The sequence below is a fragment of the Mobula birostris genome, chromosome 11 (assembly GCF_030028105.1).
Source record: "Mobula birostris isolate sMobBir1 chromosome 11, sMobBir1.hap1, whole genome shotgun sequence".
Classification (NCBI taxonomy): domain Eukaryota; kingdom Metazoa; phylum Chordata; class Chondrichthyes; order Myliobatiformes; family Myliobatidae; genus Mobula; species Mobula birostris.
In genome coordinates this window covers 11,524,955-11,547,697 of record NC_092380.1, presented here as the reverse complement: position 1 = coordinate 11,547,697, position 22,743 = coordinate 11,524,955, and the positions used below count along the sequence as shown (strand labels likewise).

General features: G+C 47.4%; 1 protein-coding gene across 1 annotated transcript; it reads left to right on the top strand.

Moving 5' to 3' along the window:
• Window positions 1-11,191: 11,191 nt before the first annotated feature.
• LOC140205404 (parvalbumin, thymic-like) lies at window positions 11,192-22,193 on the top strand. Its single transcript, XM_072272997.1, has 4 exons — window positions 11,192-11,252; window positions 15,723-15,855; window positions 19,985-20,088; window positions 22,156-22,193. The coding sequence occupies exons 1-4, from the start codon at window positions 11,192-11,194 to the stop codon at window positions 22,191-22,193; spliced, it is 336 nt and encodes a 111-aa protein (XP_072129098.1).
• The last annotated feature ends 550 nt before the right edge of the window (window positions 22,194-22,743 follow it).

Genomic DNA, 22,743 nt, shown 5'->3' with positions numbered 1-22,743 from the left:
ATTAAGCAACATAGTGTCCCAAACAAACAAAGGAAATCTCGGCTATTTTCTTGATTTTTTTTCTTTAAGAGTTATCCTAAATAAATGGCTGCCTCGATGAAATGATGGCCAAATTAATCAAAATCCAATATATATATATGCACACACATATACATATATATTATATCTGTGTGAGTGTGTACGTGGAGTGTATGTGTATATATGTATGTGTGTGTGTAGTACTGTGCAAAAGTCTTAAGCACATATAAAAAACCTGTAAAGTGAAGATGTTTTCAAAATAATGAAATGAAAGGTTTCTAAACATTAAAAAACGGCGGGAGGAGAGAGAGCAGCGCGCCGCACGTGCGCAGCCCTCCGGTGAAAAATGATATCATATCCGTTAAATAGGGGCCGTGGACAAATCTGATTTGATGGAGACGGACGTGAAAGCACAGAGGAACATCTGGAGGAATTTCTGAAACGTCAGTTCGCTGCTGTCGTTACTGCGCGATCGGGAATCTTTTGGAGGGAAGGTCTCAAAATCCCGGGCTTTGCCTGCTGTTGGCGACCGAGGTTGAGGTCGAATCGTTCGGACAGAGATGGCGCTCAGTACTCGGTGTCGGAGGGCTGATCAGAGCTCGAAGTTTTCAGATGACTCAGAGTCGGACTGTGGTCCGCATGGCAGGGGGAGTTTTCCTTCCTTCTGCCGTCTGCGTGAGATGTGGGACATTTGAGAGACTTTGAACTTTACTGTGCTCATGGACTTTCTTCATCAAGTTGTGGTATTGTTGCACTGTTGTAACTATACGTTATAATTATGTGGTTTTGTCAGTTTTTTCAGTCTTGGTCTGTCCTGTGTTTTGTGATATCACACCAGAGGAAATATTGTATCATTTCTTAATGCATGCATTACTAAATGACAATAAAAGAGGACTGCGTGTCTTCATAATCTTAAAAAAAAGTACTATATAAAGATCAATAAGCAGTAAAGAAAAAAGGAAATCAAATCAATATTTGGTGTGATCACCCTTTGCCTTTAAAGCTGCATAATTTTTTTAAGGAAAACTGTCATGCAGTTTAATATGAAAATCGACTGGTAGGTTGTTCCAAGCATCTTGGAGAACTTGCCACAGTTCCTCTATAGACCTTGGCTGTCGCGCTTGCTTCTGTTTCTCCAGGTAATCCCAGACAGTTTCAGCGATGTTGAGATTGGGGCTCTGTGGAGGCCATACTATCTGAAACCATATAAAAACTCTAGCGTGCCTAAGACGTTTGCACAGTACTCTATATATAGATAGGGTCGAGCCAGTGTTTTACTCTGTTCTTCACAGCACTGAGGCTGTGTCAGGCTCCAGCTGCTTTGGGCTTAAGGCTGACCTATACTTCTGCGTCAACTCAACGCCGTAGGTACGGCGTAGCTGCGAACCCAACACAGAGCCTACGCAGATCCCTATGCCGTAGCCTGATGTGCACCTCTCCCAAAACGTAACTATGCGTTGCGGCAACGCAGACCACAACAACTGTGATTGGTCCGCTTGTAGCATCGCATTTCATCCTACGCTGCAATAGCTTCCCATTGGCCAACTGAAGGGCAGGGAACGAACTCTGGTTGCAATGCTTTCCGTAAAGCTTTACAGACCTCCGAAATTATGGGGGACACATTTTGCTTTTACGAAAAACGACCCTCGCTTTAAACTTGTTTATCCCAAGAAAGACTATCATGACCATGAAGCCTTGCGCGGGCAGGTGTGTGCGCTTGCGTGACGTGCGCGAATTGCAGAGCAATGCGCAAGTATAAATACCGACAATGCACGTAGGCCACTTGCATAGGTTACAGCGTCGAGTTGACGCAGAATTATAAAATCAGCCGTAGTGTCGCGGTAATTTGCGTGATGATGACCTAATTAGGTGGGAGGGAGGCACGAAGGTGTAGCAGATAGCGTAATGCTTTATAGCGCTAGCAGTTAGGGTTCAATTTCCAGGAGCTTGTATATTCTCCCCGTGACTGCATGGGCTTCCTCCGGTTTCTTCCCAGGTTGCAAAGACGCACAGATTGTCAGTTCTGGGCATGCCACGTTGGTGCTGGAAGCACGGCAACTCTTGCGGGCTGCCTGCAGCGCATCTTTGGACTGTGTTGGTCATCGATGCAAACTGACGCGCTTCACTGCGTGCTCCGATGTTTCGATGTACATGTGACAAGTAATCTCCAATCTTGTTAAGGTCAGGCAGCATCTGTGGGAACAAAGCTGACATGTTCGGGTCTGACAGCACACACAAAATGCTGGTGAACGCAGCAAGCCAGGCAGCATCTCTAGGAAGAGGTGCAGTCGACGTTTCGGGCCGAGACTCTTCGTCAGAACTAACTGAAAGAAGAGATAGTAAGAGATTTGAAAGTGGGAGGGGGAGGGGGAGATCCGAAATGATAGGAGAAGACAGGAGGGGGAGAGATGGAGCCAAGAGCTGGACAGGTGATTGGCAAAAGGGATATGAGAGGGTCATGGGACAGGAGGCCTAGGGAGAAAGAAAGGGGGAAGCCCAAAGGATGGGCAAGGAGTATAGTGAGAGGGACAGAGGGAGAAAAAGGAGAGGGAGAAAAAAAAGTTAATAATAATAATAAATAAATAAATAAGGGATGGGGTACGAGGGGGAGGTGGGGCATTAACGGAAGTTAGAGAAGTCAATGTTCATGCCATCAGGTTAGACGCTATCCAGATGGAATATAAGGTGTTGTTCCTCCAACCTGAGTGTGGCTTCATCTTGACAGTAGAGGAGGCCGTGGATAGACATATCAGAATGGGAATGGGACATGGAAGTAAAATGTGTGGCCACTGGGAGATCCTGCTTTCTCTGGCGGACAGAGCGTAGGTATTCAGCGAAACGGTCTCCCAGCCTGCAACGGGTCTCGCCAATATATAGAAGGCCGGGCTGGCATGGATGTGGTGGGCTGGAAGGCTTTTTTTTGTCCTGCAAGACCGTCAAACATTGTTCAAGGTATTCTCTCACTACCACAAGCCAGATCACTCTAACCTGCTGTAACTTGCCCAGTGAGGTATGACGGGGGTCGTCGGCTGGGGAGAGAACCTGATGGTTCACTTAGAAATTCCACAGGTGCTGGAAATCCAGAGCAACACACACAAAATGCTTGAAGAACTCAGCAGGTCAGGCAAGCGCTATGGAGGGGAATTAATAGCTGATGTTTCAGGCTGACACCCTTCATCAGCCAGGGGGCAGAAGACAGAATTAGTAGGTGGGGAGGGGGAGGAGTACAGGCTGGTAGGTGATAGGTGAGACCAGGTGAGGGGGAAGGTGAGTCGGTGGGGGCAGGGAGGCTGAAGTAAGAAGCTGGGAGCAGATGGCTGGAAGAGGTAAATGGCTGATGAAGAAGAAGAAGAAGGAGAGATGGGGAGAAATTGGGAGTCCCCACGCTGATTGCATGAACATTAATTTTTGGGCAGTCTCCAACTTGAAAGCATGAGCACTGATTTCTCCAACTTCTGGTAATTTCTCCCCCATCCATCCTTTCTTTTTCAATTCCCTACTCTGGTTATCCTCTCACCTGTTCTCTTCTCCTTAATTGTCCTTCAACTTCCTCTGTTTCCCTCCTCCTTCCCTTTCTTCCATGGTCCACTGTCCTTTCCTATCAGACTTCTCCTTCTTCAGCCCTTCCCCTCTTCTACCAATCACCTCCCAGCTTCTTACTTCTGACCTTTTACCTCTTCTCACCTGCCTATCACTTCCCCCGGGTCCTCTCCTCCTTCGGCATTTCTCCCATAATCCACTCTCCTCTCCTATCAGAATCATTCTTCTCCAGCCCTTGACCTTGCCCACCCACCTGGCTTCACCCATCACCGTCCAGCTATCCTCCTTCCCCACTCCCCCTCCACCAGCTTTTTATCCTGGTATCTTCCCCCCCTTCCTTCTCACTTCTGAAGAAGGGTCTCAGCCACAAACGTCGACTGTTTATTCATTTCCATAGACGCTGCCTGACCTGCTGAGTTCCTCCGGCATTTTGTGTGTATTGCTCTGGATTTCCAGCACCTGAACACTTCCTTGTGTTTGCCGTGATTGCGTGGGCTCCTTCCAGGTGCCCCGCTTTCCTCCCACATCCCAAAGACCCTGCAGGTTGGTAGTTATTAACTCGTCAATTAATAACTCATCAGGGGTGATTGATAAGTTTGTGGCCTAAGGTAGACGGAGATGAGTTATTAACTCCAAACTTTCTGCATAATCACTCAAAGAGTTGAACTACACGTGCATGTAATGAGAGCTGTATAACTCATCTCCTTCTACCTTAGGCCGTGAACTTATCAATCACCCATCTGTGGACACTTTCTGGAGGTCCAAGATCTGTATGCTCCACGACCACTGGACTAAGGGTGTAAATGTAGGAGGAGACTATGCTGAAAAATAAATGTGCTAGGTTTTCCAAAATTGACTCCTTCGACCTTAGGCCACAAACTTATCAATCACCCCATCGTACATTCTAGGATGTGCTGGGACAGATCATCAGTGATGCAACCTGGGGTCATCGGGTGTTTCGGGTCTTTCAACGTCAGACACTCTCGACCAGGTGACCCAGCCAGGGTTGATCAGGTCCCAGCTTGTGTCCCAGCAGCATTGGTCCATGGGTCACACCTCTTGATCCATAGGCATCTGGTGGGTCGGTCAGCAGGCTCTGTGATGGTCCTGATAGCTCTTTTCTTTGCAGCCCCCGTAATGCCAAGGCACGTGGCCAAGTGGCTATGGTGTTGGTCTAGTGATCTGAAGGTCGCTAGTTTGAGTCTTAGCTGAGGCAGCATGTTGTACCCTTGAGCAAGGCACTTAACCACACATTGCTCTGTGATGACACCGGTGCCAAGCTGTATCAGCTTAGGCCCTTCCCTTGGACAACATCGGTGGCGTGGATAGGGAAGACTTGCAGCTATGGTCTTCCATGCAACCTTGCCCAGGCCTCAGTCAACATCAAAAATGATGGGCAGACGAAGAAGAAGAAGAATGCCAAGGAGACAGTAGGTTCTGGACAGTGAGTAGCTAGCAAAACCTCTACACCCCACCTCTGTAGGCTTGCATCGTGCCCTCCACCCCTGCCTCTGAGACTGCTCTACCAGCTCCTGTTATTTGGCTTCCTTATATTCAAACACCTCCTCAATCCAGTCTTCCCAAGAAACTGTCAGTTCCACTGTGACCACCTGCTCAAAGTTCAAAGTATATTTACTAACAAAGTATGTATACATTACACAACCTTGAGATTCGTCTCCTAACCGGTAGCCACAAAAGCAAAGAAACACAAAAGAACCCACAAAAAGAGAATAACAGTCGAGCACCCAATGTGCAGAGAAAGAAAAAAAAAAGCAAATCATGCAAACAGCAACTGCAAGCAAGTAGTGTTTTCTGAACTGAAGTCCACAAAGGGAGTCCGAGACCCTTAGTTCAGCGCAGAAACAAGTAAACATTGTGGAGTGGCGAGCTGAACCAGCCCATCCCTCGCCTCAGTGCCCTGATACCCTAACCTGGTCAATATGGCCCAGCACTTAAATCGACGTCCAAACGGCAGGTTTAATCGCCTTGATACATTCTGTGGCCTAGACCCCACTGCCTCGATTCGGGCTGTACTCAACCCTTCCATTCAGCCTGCTGCTTAAATCTTCATCCAAACATCAGGTCACCAGATCTCTGAACGGTCCATGAGCCCATGAACACTACCCCACTACCACCTTTCTGCACCACACACTTAGTTTGTACTTCTGTCAATTTTCTGTCTCTGTACTGTAAAACAACAAAACCCCAGCACATAAGCACGAGGAAATCTGCAGACGCTGGAAATTCAAGCAACGTGCACAAAAAATGCCGGGGGAACGCAGCAGGCCGGGCAGCATTTATAGGAAGAGGTAGAAGCGGCGTTTCGGGCCGAGACCCAATACACTCCGGACCCCACCGCCTCAATTCGGCTTGTACCCAACCTTTTCGATTCAGCACAGCGCATTGACCCTCCGGCCTTCCTCGCTCTCGGCTTCTGACAAAATGGCCACGTCAGGCCTCACGGTGACGGTGCGATGAAGACAGGCAACTTGATATAAGTGATGTGAAATCTTGTTGTTTTGCGGTACAAAGACGTAACATTAAAATAAAATACAACATAAGTGTATGGTGTTAAAAAGGTGTAATGAGGTAGTGTTCAGAGAGCTGATGACGGACAGGAAGAAGCTACTCCTGAAATGACCCCCTACCCCCTCCTGCCCATTTGTGTTGGAGACTGCAGCTCCCACACTGCCCTCATCAGCAGCTTCAGAACCCAGTTATCCTCAGTCCCTGAGAGGCGATGTAGGGCGCAGGGGTGGTGCTCCAGCAGTTCAGCCTGCCTGCCTCACCCCTGGCCTCCCAACCCTTTCTTCGGCCACCCTGAACTCTTTCCCGAACGGGTTCCGTGACTGCAGGTCTCTGGGGCATCCATTTCTTGGAGGGGCATCCGTGGTGACCTTGCCCTGGGTAACACGTTACAGGATCCTGGCAGGTGTGATTATACGAATTACACACCTGTGTGGTGACATAAATGTGCAGAATTCCCTCCAGTCACGCTGTCAGTAAGCAAGACAGCAGTAGCTGGAATCTCACCGCAGCCTTTATCACGTTGACCTTCCGCACTTGTTAAACTCTCTCTCTCTCTTGCGATTTCTCTCCCCCTCACTATCTCTCTCTCTCTCTCTGTCTTGCTCTCTTTCTCTCTATCTGTCTCTCTCCCCCCTCTAATGCTCACTTGATATCGCTTCCTCTCCTCTCTATCTCTCTGTCTTGTTTTCTTTCTCTCTATCTAACTCTTTCTCTTTCCTTCTTTCCCACTCCCCCTTTCTCTTGCTCTCTGTCTCTTGATATCTCTTCCTCGTCCTCTATCTCCCCCTCTCTCTATTTCACTGTCTTTCTCTCTATCTATCTCTCCTTCTCTCCCTCTCCGCTCTATCTCTCCCTATTTCAGAAACAGCTTCTTTCCCTCTGGCTTCCGATTTCCAAATGGACATTGAACCCATGAACACCACCTCACTTTCTTATTAGTTCTGTTTTTGCACTCCTATTTTTAAATTTAACTATTTAATGCACATATATATACTTACTGTAACTCATTTATTTTTTTCTATATTTATCATGAATTGCAACGTACTGCTGCCGATGTTAACACGGTTCACGACACATGCTAGTGGTATTAAACCTGATTATGATCGCTTCCCCCCTTCCCTCTCTTTCTCCCTGTACCTCCCTCCCTGGCCCTCAGGTCCACCCACGTCAATTTCACTTCCACTGCTGCCCCACCGACATCCTTGCACACTGTCAGAGCAGCTGCCAGTACCTAGGTTCAAACCCGTCCCCGGGTTCTGTCTGTGCGGAGTTTGCATGTTCTCCGTGACCACTCAGGAGCTCTAGTTTTTTTCCCTGCAACTCGGAGACATGCAGCTTGATCGGTCCCTTGCTGCTGTAAATTGCTCCCTGAAGGGTGGCTTCTGTGAGAGGAGTAGATGGGAACGTGGGGAGAATAAGATATAGGATTAGCGAGGGAGCAAAACGCACAAAGTGCTGAAGGAACTCAGTAACTTGAGCGGCGTCTATGCAGGAGAATAAAGAGCAGATTCCTGCCCCGCTGAAGGGCCTTGTCCTGAAATATTGACTGTCTATTTCCCTCCATTGATGCTGCCTAAATTGCCGGGATCTTCCAGCACAAAAATGAACTTTATTTGTCGCAGGAACACCAAAACATTGAAATGCGTCCTCTGTGTCACCATTTTTACTTGCCATCTGCTGGGGGCAGCCCGTAAAGTGTCGTCACGCCTCTGGCGCCAACATAAATGCCCACATGTATTTGTTTTTTAAAGTTACTTGCTCGATTTGTCTTCTTTTTCACATCGGTTGTTTGTCTATCCTTGTTTATGGAAAGGTAGTTACTGCCTGCTACGCTCGCTGGCGTTTAGGGCAACAACGAAGGTCCTTCACCTCTGTCTGTCCTTAGCCATCTTCTCTATTGTGGTCCAGGTGTGGTTCGTACTTTCCAAAAAACAATTTTGGTCTTGGTGGTGCTCAGAGCTTCCTTCATCGTGTCAGCAGCTTCCTCCCGGTTTTCAGAACGGTCAGTCGTGCAAGTCCCGAGTGGAGACTCAGGAATACTGTCACACGCGGATACAAGATTCTTCACTGCTGTTTCCGTAACAATTTTTTTTTCGACCAGTCGGGGTTGTTGGTTCTGAGCTGAACCCCCAAACCTGGAGTAACAGTGGACCACTCTGAGTCTGGTCTGTCTTTGGCGTGGGTGACCCTACCAAGAGCCAAAACACAAGGCCCTGACTCCAGCCAACACAGCTCTCCGGGTTACTGAGTTCACACAAACCTCCAAACCCTACAACGAGGTTGTGGACCTCTTGGAGGTTGTTTATGTATAGTCTTCTTGTAAATTTCATTGTATTTTTTTAGTTTCCTGTGAACGTCTGCAAGGAAATGAATCTCAGGGTAGTATATTGGTGACAAATAGAGTACAGTAAGTACTTTGATAATAAATTTACTTTGACTTTGGCACAACTCACTGACCCTAACTGTGCGTCTGTTTTTGGACTGCCGGAGGAAACCGGAGCACCCGGAGGAAACTGATGTGGTCAGGAGGGGAACGTACAAATTCAAACCCCAATCGGTAATCAGGGGCACTGTAAAGCCATTGTGCTAAAACCACTACCCTACTGCACCGCCACACATCTTGTGTGTGTTGCTCAGGGTTTCCCGTATCTGCAGAATCTCTTGGGTCTAGCATCAGTGCCAGTGCAGGCTTACTGGTTGGCACTGACCTGCTGGACTAACGAAGTTCAAAGGTCAAGGTAAAAGGTCCTAATTCTCTGCTCGATGACTCTATGGCCAACCAAGCACTTCCTATTCATTGCTAAGTGGCCTAACAGAGAGTGGCAGCTGCCTTTGCAGCACTGATACCGAGGGGAATGCTGATCCGGGGTCCCCCCAGGAACTACACGTTGGAGAAACCAAAGGTGACTATTCCCTCACGTTCTGACAACCCCCACACATCCTGACACAAAAGGCAACTTTCCCACTGACTAAAACCAGGAAACAAAGGAACTGCAGAAGAATATTTTCCTGTTGTCCACTTCAGTTCATTCTGTGCTGAAAAGCTTGCACCAGTCTCAAAGTGGTTGGTTTGTGAAAACTCACTGATTTAAATACTTAGGCTCTGTTCCAGCAATTGATCACTTAACCAAGATTTCCACCACAGTGCAGTACTGAGGGAGTGTCTCACTGTCAGAGGGACGATACTGAGGGAGTGTCACACTGTTGGAGGGACAGTACTGAGGGAGTGTCTCACTGTCGGAGGGACAGTACTGAGGGAGTGTCACACTGTTGGAGGGACAGTACTGAGGGAGTGTCTCACTGTCGGAGGACAGTACTGAGGGAGTGTCTCACTGTCAGAGGGACGGTACTGAGGGAGTGTCACACTGTCAGAGGGACGATACTGAGGGAGTGTCTCACTGTCAGAGGGACGGTACTGAGGGAGTGTCACACTGTCAGAGGGACGATACTGAGGGAGTGCCTCACTGTCGGAGGGACGGTGCTGAGGGAGTGTCTCACTGTCAGAGGGACAGTACCGAGGGAGCGCCGCACTGTCGGAGGGACGGTACCGAGGGAGCGCTGCACTGTCGCAGGGACGGTACCGAGGGAGCGTCTCACTGTCGCAGGGACGGTACCAAGGGAGCGTCTCACTGTCGGAGGGACAGTACCGAGGGAGTGTCTCAATGTCAGATGTGAGATGCTTTTTATCTTTTCTGAGGAAGGGTTCCTCAGACCAAATCATTAACCAGTTTCTCTATCCACAGAAGCTGCTTGAATGGCTGAGCTCTTCAGCATTCTTGTCTTTGTTACCAGCTTTTGTTTGCTTGTGGACGTTTACCACTCTAGGCAAGAGGAAACAGGGATCTCTCGACCGTTCATGGCCCCTCCTGTTCAGCTTTGTCTGCAGTGTAAACACAGTATATTCAGACTGTAACAGACCCTTTATGAAATCATCCTAACTGTTTTTAATTGTGCTGGTCTCCTCCTGCTTACAATTGTCATTGAAGAAAACAGTGGTGGTCCCTTTTGGTATATAAAGTGTAAGGTGTGATCAGAAGGTGCACAAGCATTCAACCCACAGCCACCTTCCTCCGTCACAGAAGGGCAATAGAGTGTAAGTACTGTTTTTAATTGATCTGAAACATACCATCGTACTGTTTTATTGTTTGCATGGAAGAGTTGTCATTGGAATTATTAAGAATAGAATCCAGTGTGAACTTTCTGCGGAGCAGGAGCTGATTAAATGCTCAGAGAGTTTTGACTTCAATTGTCCCGGAGAGATAAAGTTGCCCAGAACTATGGAGATGCTCCCTGCAATGTTTTATAGAGGCTGGAGGTTTGAGCCAATGGTGAGATAGGAAGGAAAACGTACTTCACACAGGAGGGGTTAAACCAGCCGCAGACCCGAAGTGTTGACTGCTTCTCCTTCCGCAGATGCTGCCTGACTTGCTGAGGATCTCCCACATTTTCTGTTTTCGTTTCAGGCTCCGAGTGTTGATTTTTAATAAAGCAGCAGTGTATGGAACAGAGAGATCTTTGTGGGGAGAGTTAATGACCAATTGTCAGGAGCTCAGAGGAATTCATTTAGTGAATAAAATAACATAAATAAACACAAGAGATTCTGCAGACGCTGGAAATCCAGAGTAGCATGCACAAAATGCTGGTGGAACTCAGCAGGAAAGGCAGCATCTTTGGAAATATATAAAAGAGTTAGTGTTTTGGGACGAGACCCTTCACCAAAATTCTGGGGGAAGTCGGCAGGTCAGGCAGCATCTATGGAGAGGAAGAAACTGTCGACGTTTCAGGCCGAGGCCCCTCATCAGGACTGACCTTCTGAGTTCCTCCGGCACTTTGTGTGCGTTACTCTGAGACAAGACGCACGCTGCAGCTTAACAAAAAGTCTGCCGGAGGTACTCAGCAGGTCGAGAGGCACCTGTGGAGGTAAGCGAGTTGTCGACGTTTCGGGTTCAGCTTCCGCAGACGCTGCCCGGCCCGCTGAGTGCCTCCAGCAGGTTGAGCGCTGCTCCGGATTCCAGCAGTCTGCAATCTCCCGTGCCGCTGCCGCACATGACAAAACTTATTCCAGATACACTGAGTCTGCTCACTTCCCATTACCAGGTTTACGATGAGCATCACCGATTTCCTCGTCGCTGGAGATGTCGCAGCGGCTCTCGCTGAATGCAGCGGTAATCTCCCTCTTCTCCCTCCTCCATTGTTGCTGTCCTTTTCTTTCATGGGGTTCCGGCGTCATCTGAAGGTCTGCGTAACCTGGGGTCACTAATCCGAAGTCGTGCATCGCTTCAATGCGCTCCCTTGGATCTGGGAGCACAGCACATGAGCAGTCCATTAAAACCTCCTGCAATGTACTAATCCCAGTCCGAACACTGAGCGGTTGGGCTTTCGTCTGGTAGATTCACGATCAGCATTTAAATGTATTATGCACTCAGTAGCCACTTTATTAGGTACAGCTGCTCGTTAATGCAAATATCTAATCAGCCAATCAGGTGGCAGCAACTCAATGCATAAGAGCATGCAGACATGGCCAAGAGGTTCAGTTGTTGTTCAGGCCAAACATCAGAATGGGGAAGAAGTGTGATCGAAGTGACTTTGACTGTGGAATGATTGTTGGTGCCAGATGGGGTAGTTTGAGAATCTCAGAAACTGCTGATCTCCTGGGATTTTCACGCACAACAGTCTCTAGAGTTTAAAGAGAATGGTGAGAAAAACCAAAAAAAAATCCAGTGATTGGCAGCTCTGTGCCTTTTACCTGTGAAAATGCCAAGTTAATAAGAGAGGTCAGAGGAGAATTGTCTGACTGGTTCAAGCTGTCAGCAGAGTGACAGTAACTCAAATAGCCACACGTTACAACAGTGGTGTGCTGAAGAGCATCTCTGAATGCTCAACATGTCAAACCTTGAAGTGGATGGGCTACAGCAGCAGAAGACCATGAACGCACGCTCAGTGGCCATTTTATATAGGGACAGGAGTTACCTAATAAAGTGGCCACTGAGTGTATGTAGTAACATTATCTCTTTTTATCCAGCACTCCACACCTTGCTCTGTGTATTAGCTTCTTAAAGGTGAGCCTCATTTATTTATTAATCACATGCACATTGGTACCTAGAGTGAAATGTGTCGCTTTGAATCAACTCGGTGAAGATTGCACAGGGCAGGCCACAAGTTGAGAGTTCTGGGCGTGCTAAGCTGGCACCACACACCTGGCGCCAACCCAGCCTGCCCACGGCTCACCAACCCTAACCGCACGTCTTTGGACTGTGGGAGCGCCTCAAGGAAACCCATTCAGTCACGGGGAGGAGGTACAAACTCCTTACAGACGGTGGTGGGAATCGAACCCCGATCTTACAGCTCCAAAGCGTTGCGCTAACTGCTATTGTGCTGCCCACTGAAGAATTCCTCTTGGTGTTTATTTCTTCTGACACTGAAGGAGGCCATCGAAGCTGGTAAACTGTTCTTCTTGTCTTGAGCCCTCAGCTCCTCAGTGGAGCCAAGACCATCGATGACCTCGCATCTCCATCGACCTCGGAAGTCGATGGTGTGGTTGGAGTTCATCAACACTCCAGCAATCCACTGTACGAGGGATTGGCCTGTATAGCTGCACTCGAGCCCTGTTGACCGACCTTACCCGTTTCCAGCTCTCATGATGGAGATGTAGGGTTGGACTTTGAGAGGCCAGTCAATGGGTAAATGGGTTTATTATTGTCACAAGATTCAGAGAACAAAATTGTTTTATTACATCAGATACCAACATAATGCAGAATAAAGATGAAATATGATGGTAAGCAAGCCAAAAATCTTAAAGAGGATACCAAAAGTTATTTTAGATATATAAAGAGTAAAAGAGGCAAGAATGGATATTGGATGTCACTGGAGAGGTAGTAATGGGGGATGAGAATAAATGACAAATAAGTATATTGCATCAGTCTTCACTGCGGAAGACACCAGCAGTACTCCAGAAATTCAAGAGGGTCGAGAGGCAGGGTGAGTGTAGTTGCTATTACTAAGGAGAAAAGTTCTTCAGAAGCTGAAAGGTCTGAAGGTAGATGGACTACACCCCAGGGTTTTGAAAGAGGTAGCTGATGAGATTGTGGAGGCATTAGTAATGATCTTTCAAGAATCACAAGATTCTGGAATGGTTCTGGAGAACTGGAGAATTACAAATTTCACTCCACTCTCAGAAGGGAGGGAGGCAGAAGAAAGTAAATTATAGGCCAGTTAGCCTGATTTCAGTGGTTGGGAAAATGTTGGAATCTGTTTTTAAGGATGAGGTTTTGTGTTACTTGGAGGGGCATGGTAAAGTAGCCCAAAGTCAGCATAAACACGAGGAATTGTGTTTCTGACGAAGTCCTGACGAAGGGTCTTGGCCTGAAACGTCGACTGTACCTCTTCCTAGAGATGCTGCCTGGCCTGCTGCATTCACCAGCAACTTTAATGTGTGTTGCCCAAAGTCAGCATAGTTTCCTTAAGGGGAAATCTTCCCTGACAAATCTGTTGGAATTCTTAGAGGAAATAACAGGCAGGATAGACAAAGGAGAGTGGATGTTGTGTACTTGGATTTTCAGAAGGCCTTTGACAAGCTGCCACACATGAGGCTGCTTAACAAGATAAGAGCTCATGGTATTACAGGAAAGATACTAGCATAGACCTGAAGATTGGCTGATTGGCAGGAGGTGAAGAGTCGGAATAAAGGGGACTTATTCTTGTTGGTGTTCTGCATGGGTCAGTGTTGGGACGGCTTCTTTTTACATTATATGTCAATGATATGGATGACGGAATTGATGGGTTTGTGGCCAAGTTTGTAGACAATATAAAGATAGGTGGAGGGCAGGTAATGTTGAGGAAGCAGAAAGACTTGGACATATTGGGAGAATGGGCAAACAAGTGGCAGTTGGAATATAGTATAGGGAAATGTATGGTCATGCACTTTGGTAGAAGGAGTAAAGGCATAGACTAATTTCTAAACGGGGAGAAAATTAAAAAATCAGAGGTGCAAAGGGACTTGGGAGTTCTTGTGCAGGATTCTCTAAAGTTTAACTTGCAGGTTGAGTCAGTGATAAGGAAGGCAAATACTTATACTTTATTGTCACCAAACAATTGATACTAGAACGTACAATCATCACAGCGATATTTGATTCTGTGCTTCCCGCTCCCTGGATTACAAATATTAAAAATAGTAAAAATTAGTAAATATTAAAAATTTAAATTATAAATCATAAATAGAAAATAGAAAAATGGGAAGTAAGGTAGTGCAAAAAAACCGAGAGGCAGGTCCGGATATTTGGAGGGTACGGCCCAGATCCGGGTCAGGATCCGTTCAGCAGTCTTATCACAGTCGGAAAGAAACTGTTCCAAAATCTGGCCGTACGAGCCTTCAAGCTCCTGAGCCTTCTCCCGGAGGGAAGAGGGACGAAAAGTGTGCTAGCTGGGTGGGTGGTGTCCTTGATGCAAATGCAATGTTTGCAAAATTTTCGAGAGGACTAGAATCTAAGAGCAAGGATGTGATGCTGAAGCTGTATAAGGCATTGGTCAGACCTCACATGGAGTATTGTGAGCAGTTTCGTGTCCCTACTGGCATTAGAGAGAGTCCAGGGGAGGTACATGAGAATGATTCTGGGAATGAGAAGGCTAGCATATGAAGAGCATTTGATGGCTACGGGTCTGTAATCACTGGAGTTTAGAAGAATTGGGGGGAGGATTGCATTGAGACCTATCGAATATTGAAAGGCCTAGACAGTGGATGCGGAGATGATGTTTCCATTAGTGGGTGAGTCTAGGACCAAGGGCACAGCCTCAGGAATGAGAGATGTCCATTTAGAACAGAGATGAGGAGGAATCGCTTTAGCCAGAGGGTGGTTAATCTGTGGAATTCATTGCCACGAACAGCCATGGAGGCCAGGACATTGAGTAATTCAAAACAGAGGTTGATTGGTTCTTGGTTAGTGAGGGCATCAAAGATTACGTGTAGAAGACAGGAGAATGGGGTTGAGAGGGATAATAAGTCAGTCATGATGGAATGTCGGAGCAGACTCGATGGGCCAAGTGGCCTAATTCTGCTCTTATGACTTACGGTTTTATGGTCTAAAGTTCTACGGTTAAGGAGCAGGTAGATTGTGAAGCCAAGACTCCATTTTATTGTACAAGGGGATCATTCAATAGTTTTATAACGTGGATCCAAAGCTGACCTTGAGCCTGGTGGTCTGTCCTTTCAGGCTTTTGCCCGATGGGAGGGGAAGAATATAGAATGTCCAGAGTGGGAGGGGCCCTTGATGCCAGCTCCCAGCAGGACAATCCCATCTCCCATCCATCCCCTTGCCCATCTCCTTATTTTCTGTAGCTCTGCAACTCATTCCATCTCTCATTGACCCAGCCATTCTCCTTTCGTTGATTTTGTTCTTCACCTTTATTAAGGCGAGTCTGTTTTAACTACCACTGCATTTTGGGGATGCGGGAGGAAGCCAGGACATCCAACTGGTCCCAGTGAGAGCATGCAAACTCCACAGAAACAGCAAAGGAGTTTGGGATCCAACGAGGATCCCTGGAGTTCTGAGGCATTACCCAATGCACCTCCAGTTCCAAACTCTGAGCAACTCAAAACTTTCCTCCAATGCACTTCTGTTAATGGCTTTGCCCTCTTCCAGATCCGGGCTCCTTCCACTTCAAGAAATTTTCTGAAACTTTCGGTCTCGCCAAGAAATCTCCTGAAGAGATCACGAAAATCTTCACCATTCTCGATGATGATCGAAGTGGTTTCATAGAGAAGAGAGAGCTCAAGTAGGCAACTCTTAGTTTTCCCTTAAGCACTGACATGAAATCACAAGAGTTGAGAGCGCTGAAGAGTGGAAGAAGGGAGTATCATGGAAATCACGAGAGGTCATGGATAGTGCTCGGGATGTACAAGAACGCACAAAGTGCAGAGGAGGTTCACCAGGATGTTGCCTGGATTAGAGAGTATTAACTATGAGGAGAAGCTCAAAAGTCAAGAGGTTGTGTTGCAACTTTATAAAACTCTGATTAGGCCACATTTGGAGTATTGCATACAGTTCTGGTCGCCTCACTACAGGAAGGATGTTGAGGCTTTGGAGAGGGTGCAGAAGAGGTTTAGCAGGATGCTGCCTGGTTTAGAGGGTATGTGCTATTATGAGAGGCTGGATAAACTTAGGTTGTTTTCTCTGGAGCAGTGGTGGCAGAGGAGAGATCAAATAGAGGTTTATAAGATTATGAGAGGCAGCGATAGAGTAGACAGGGAGTATCTGTTTCCCAGGGTAGAGATGTCTAATACCAGAGGGCATGCATTGAAGGTGAGAGGGGTAGGTTCAAAGGGGATGTGAGGGGTAAGTTTTTTACTCAGAGAGTGGTGTATGCCTGGAATGTGCTGCCTGGTATGTTGGTAAAGGCAAATACATTAAAGGCTTTTAAGAGACATTTGGATAGACACATTGGATGTAAGGAAGATGGAGGGATATGGACATGGTGTAGGTAGGAGGGATTAGTGTTTGTGGGCATTTTCGATTTGATTTTTAGCTGGTTCAGCACAACATTTGTGGGCCAAATGACCTGTGTTCCTGTGCTGTACTGTTGTAAGTTGGACAGACTTAAAGGCAGAAGGGGTGACCTGATAGATCTATTTATAATTATGAGAGCTATGGAGTGGGTAGATAGTGTTTTTGTTACAGATGAAGTTGTCAATCAGTAGGACGCCTTTAAGCTGTAAAGGATGCAAGAAAGATTGATGGGATTTTGGAGGACTTAAGTTATAAGGGGAGGCTGGATAGGCTGGGACATCTCTCATTGGAATATAGGAGCCTAAGAGATATAAAAAACCATGAGGGACATGAATAAGATGAATGTCCACAATCTTTTGTCCAGAGTAGGAAGGTATAAATCTATAGATTTAAGATGAGAGGGTAAGTCTTAAAAGGGACCAGAGGAGAAACACTTTCACACGGCAGATGATGGAAAGAAGGAACAAATTGCTGGAGACAGGTTGAAAAGCCATTTATATAGGTTAATGGATAGAAATGTGTTGGAGGGATATGGGCCTCAAGAATCAGAATCAGGTTTAATAGCACTGGCATATGTCATGTAATTTGTTACCTTTGTGGCAGCAATGCATAACAATAGACAAAAACATGAATTACAGTAAGTATATATATTATTTATACTAAATAAGTTGTGCAAAAATAGAAACTTTAAACACAGTGAGGTTCAATCTCCATTCAGAAATTGGACGGCAAAGAGGAAGAAGCTGTACCTGGATCGCTGAGTGTGTGCTTTTGTCACAAGGCATTTGTGGAGGCCTAGTCATTGGGTATATTTGAAGTGGAGGTTGATTGGTTCTTGATTAGTAAGGATGTCAACGGTTACAGGGAGAAGGCAGGAGAATGGGGTTGAGGGAGAAAATAAATCAGCCATGATGGAACAGCAGAGCAAACTCGATGGAGCCAATGGCCTCGTGACCTGTACCAACTAGTGGAGTGGTGTCGCAGCAACAACCTGGCACTCAATGTCAGTAAGACGGAAGAGCTGATTGTGGACTTCAGGGAGGGTAAGACGAAAGAACACGTATCAAACCTCACAGGAGGATCAGAAGTGGAGAGAGTGAGCAGATTCAAGTTATTGGATGTCAAGATCTCTGAGGATCTAACCTGGTCCCAACATATCGATGCAGCTATAAAGAAAGCAAGACAGCGGCTATACTTCACTTGGAGTTTGAAGAGATTTGGTATGTCAACAAATACACTCAAAAACTTCTACAGATGCACCGTGGAGAGCATCCTGACAGGCTGCATCACTGTCTGGTATGGAAGGGCTACTACACAGGACTGAAAGAAGCTGCAGAAGGTTGTAAATCTAGTCAGCTCCATCTTGGGCACTAGCCTACAAAGTACCCAGGACATCTTCAAGGAGCAGTGTCTCAGAAAGGCAGTGTCCATTATTAAGGACCTCCAGCACCCAGGGCATGCCCTTTTCTCACTGTTACCATCAGGTAGGAGGTACAGAAGCTTGAAGGCACACACTCAGCGATTCAAGAACAGCTTCTTCCCCTCTGCCATCCGATTCCTAAATGGACATTGAACCCATGAGCACTACCTCACCTTTTAATATATATTATTTCTGTTTTACACTATTTTTAATCTATTATATATATATATATATATATATATATATATGGTGATTGATAAGTCTGTGGCCTAAGGTAGAAGGAGATGGGTTATACAGGTCCCGTTACATGCATATACAGGTCAACTCTTTGAGCGATTATGTAGAAAGTTTGAAGTTAATAACTCATCTCCTTCTACCTTAGGCCACGAACTTATCAATCACCCCTGCTGTGGACACTTTCTGGAGGTCCAGGATCCATATGCTCCACGACCACTGGACTAAGTGTTTACATGTAGGAGGGGACTATGTTGAAAAATAAATGTGGTAGGTTTTCTAAAATTGACTCCTTCTACCTTAGGCCACAAACTTATCAATCACCCCTCGTATAAAAATTGATTTACTCATTTATTTATTTTTACTATTTTTCTTCTATGTTATGTATTGCATTTGACTGCTGCTACTAAGTTAACAAATTTCATGACACATGCTGGTGACAATAAACCTGATTCCGATTCGGATAATTCTGCTCCTACATCTTACGAAGATTCGTGAGACAAGTGTCTTTGCTCAGAGAGTGTAGGTGCCCAGAATACCGCCAGGGAGAGTGGTGGAAGTGTTTAAGAGGCATTTTAACGGTCCTGTAAACAGGCAGTGAATGGAGGGAAACAGATCACTTACAGGGAGATGGGATTAGTTAGACTGGCAGTAAGGTCAGCAAAGACATGATGGACTGAATGGCCTCTTCCTGTTCTGTGTTGTGTAATGATCAGGTTAGTATGTCATGGAAAAAGAAATGGGGAACATTGTCCTCTATCACAGGCAGCTTGTAGTACAAGATTGAGAGCCTTGACACAATGCTACAGGATGTCAGTGAGTCCACCCCTGGGCTAATGTCCACAAGTCCGTTCCGTACTCAGAGAGGAACAGCAGCTAAAGTTTATCGGAGTGACTCCTGCCATCCACAGTCAGGAGGATAGCATGAACATTGATATCTCAAACTTCTGGTAATTCACCTTCACCATTTCCCCATTCCCGTTCCCCTCTCTCACCTTAACTCCTTACCTGCCCATCATCTCCCTCAAGTGCTCCTCCCCCTTCCCGTTCTTCCACAGTCCCTACCCTCTCCTACCAGATTCCCCTTCTCCAGCCCTGTCTCTCTTTCATCAATCCATTTCCCATTTTCTTTACCTCACCCCCTCCCCGTCTCCCGGTTTCACCCACCACCTGCTGCCTTGTACATCTTCCTCCCCTCCCCCCACCTTCTCACTCTGACCTCTTCCCTTCCTTTTCAGTCCCGATGAAGGGTCTCGGCCCGAACCGTCGACGGTTTACTCATTCCCATAGATGCTGCCTGGCCTGCTGTGTTCCTCCAGCACTTTGTGTGCCTCGATAGTCAGGAGGGTGTTTGGTAGACGCAGAGGGTTATGCGAGTCAGCAAGGCAAATGAAGTTTGGGGCAAAGGATCACAGCAGCCGCCATCTTGTTAACAGGCAGAGCAGGCTTAAGGGTTGAACAACTTACCACTCCTCCTGTGCTTTTGCGTGAGAACGCAGCGCAGATACTGAACAGAGAGAAGAGGCTGGAAAGTTATGTGGGGGGCCAGTTTCATAACGGTTCCCGAGAAACTGTTATTCATGAAAAATGGAACTATAACCACTGACAGGATATCCAACCTTAAAGTCAGGCCCAAGACACACATGCATGAACCATGTGCACACGTATGGTTGATCCACTATAGTGCTGTACATACATGTCCCCCTCTGTCAAGGTTTGCTGATAGACCCTCTTATGTTTGAAGTCTCTTCCTTCGGTGTTTCTGCCCGCAAGCCGGGAGCGTCGCTGAGACAGACAGCTTTGTCTCCGTTGCAGATGAAAATGACGACGGCAGGATTGATTGTGCTGGTAAGTTCTCAAGTATTTCTATTCACATTTATAATCCCGATTCACAGCCTGCGTATAAATTACTGAAAGAATACTCGCCTTGGAAAGGGTGCAGACTGACCCTCACTGGGGGAACCGGTCCCAAACACACACACTGACCTTCACTGGGGGACAGATCCCACACAGACACTGACCCTCAGTGGGGGAACAGGTCACAGACACACTGACCCTCACTGGGGGAACAGGTCACACACACACTGACCCTCACTGGGGGAACAGGTCCCACACCAACTGACCCTCACTGGGGGAACAGGTCACACACACACACACTGACCCTCACTGGGGGAACAGGTCATACACACACACTGACCCTCACTGGGGGAACAGGTCACACACACACACACACTGACCCTCACTGGGGGAACAGGTCACACACACACACTGACCCTCACTGGGTGAACAGGTCACACACACACACACTGACCCTCACTGGGGGAACAGGTCTCACACACACTGACCCTCACTGGGGGAACAGGTCCCACACACACTGACCCTCACTGGGGAAACAGGTCATACACACACACTGACCCTCACTGGGGGAACAGGTCACACACACACTGACCCTCACTGGGGAAACAGGTCATACACACACACTGACCCTCACTGGGGAAAAAGGTCATACACACACACTGACCCTCACTGGGGGAACGTCCCCCCCACACACTGACCCTCACTGGGGGAACAGGTCTCACACACACACTGACCCTCACTGGGGGAACAGGTCCCACACCAACTGACACTCACTGGGGGAACAGGTCACACACACACACACACACACTGACCCTCACTGGGGGAACAGGTCACACACACACACTGACCCTCACTGGAGGAACAGGTCCCACACACACACTGACCCTCACTGGGGGAACAGGTCACACACACACTGACCCTCATTGGGGGAACAGGTCACACACACACACTGACCCTCACTGGGGGAACAGGTCACACACACACTGACCCTCACTGGGGAAACAGGTCATACACACACACTGACCCTCACTGGGGAAAAAGGTCATACACACACACTGACCCTCACTGGGGGAACGTCCCCCCCACACACTGACCCTCACTGGGGGAACAGGTCTCACACACACACTGACCCTCACTGGGGGAACAGGTCCCACACCAACTGACACTCACTGGGGGAACAGGTCACACACACACACACACACTGACCCTCACTGGGGGAACAGGTCACACACACACACTGACCCTCACTGGAGGAACAGGTCCCACACACACACTGACCCTCACTGGGGGAACAGCTCACACACACACTGACCCTCATTGGGGGAACAGGTCACACACACACACACTGACCCTCACTGGGGAAACAGGTCACACACACACACACTGACCCTCACTGGGGGAACAGGTCACACACACACACTGACCCTCACTGGGGGAATGGGTCACACACACGCACACTGACCCTCACTGGGGGAACAGGTCACACACACACTGACCCTCACTGGGGGAACAGGTCCCACACACGCTGACCCTCACTGGGGGAACAGGTCCCACACACGCTGACCCTCACTGGGGGAACAGGTCCCACACACACACACTGACCCTCACTGGGAGAACCGGTCCCACACACACACACACTGACCCTCACTGGGGGAATGTCCTCCCACACACTGACCCTCACTGGGGGAACAGGTCACACACACACTGACCCTCACTGGGGGAATGTCCCCCCGACACACTGACCCTCACTGGGGGAACAGGTCACACACACACACACTGACCCTCACTGGGGGAACAGAGAGTAAAACCCCAGCATGCTCATACTCTCCTCATAAGGTATGTTCTCCAACCCAGGCAGCATCTGGGGATAGGGAAATGAGTGCCAGCTTTGCTGACTATGCACACATCCCGTCGGAGGAAGGATTTGGAGCTGGATGAGGTCATGGTCACCTGTTGTCCCCACTGACCCTTTGTCGCATTGGGCTCTCTTGGAGGAGGGGCTGCGGCAGGATCGAAAATAAACACAAAATGGTGAAGTGAGTTGTTTTGGAATTGCAGAATTCCGGAGTCTGGTAACCTCGATGGATCAAATTTGATGAAGATATCCCCCTATGCCGATACTCTCATCCTTCGACTGAACGCCCCAAACATCTCTGCAATTCTTCAAATCGATCAGCACTTATCAAGCTTTATCAAATGGACTGTCAATGTGCTCGAGGTGCTGGAATTATGTAATTGCAATAAAATCTCTTTATGAACTAATGTTTGGCTTGGCTTTGTCCCTGCCAATAAAGAGTGGAATGTGTTATGCTGCCAACAGTGGTTTTAACCGAATGCCAATTACAGTCCATTGACAGCAAAATAGTTTCTTTCAGAATAAGAATGAAAGAGTCAGAATCATTGAGATTGGAGTTTGCTGAATCATTTGGCTTGGCCATTCTATCAGTAATATCACACTCTCCCTACATTCCCAATTCTGCCCATGTCCAGAAATCTATCAGCCTTTGTCTTGAATGAATTCTGACTGAGTCGCAGGCAAAAATAATTTCATTCACGTACGCAGATTCATCCACACATAAGATGCAAGAGGGACTGCAGATGCTGGAGATCGAGAGGATTACACACAATGTTCTGGAGGAGCTCAGC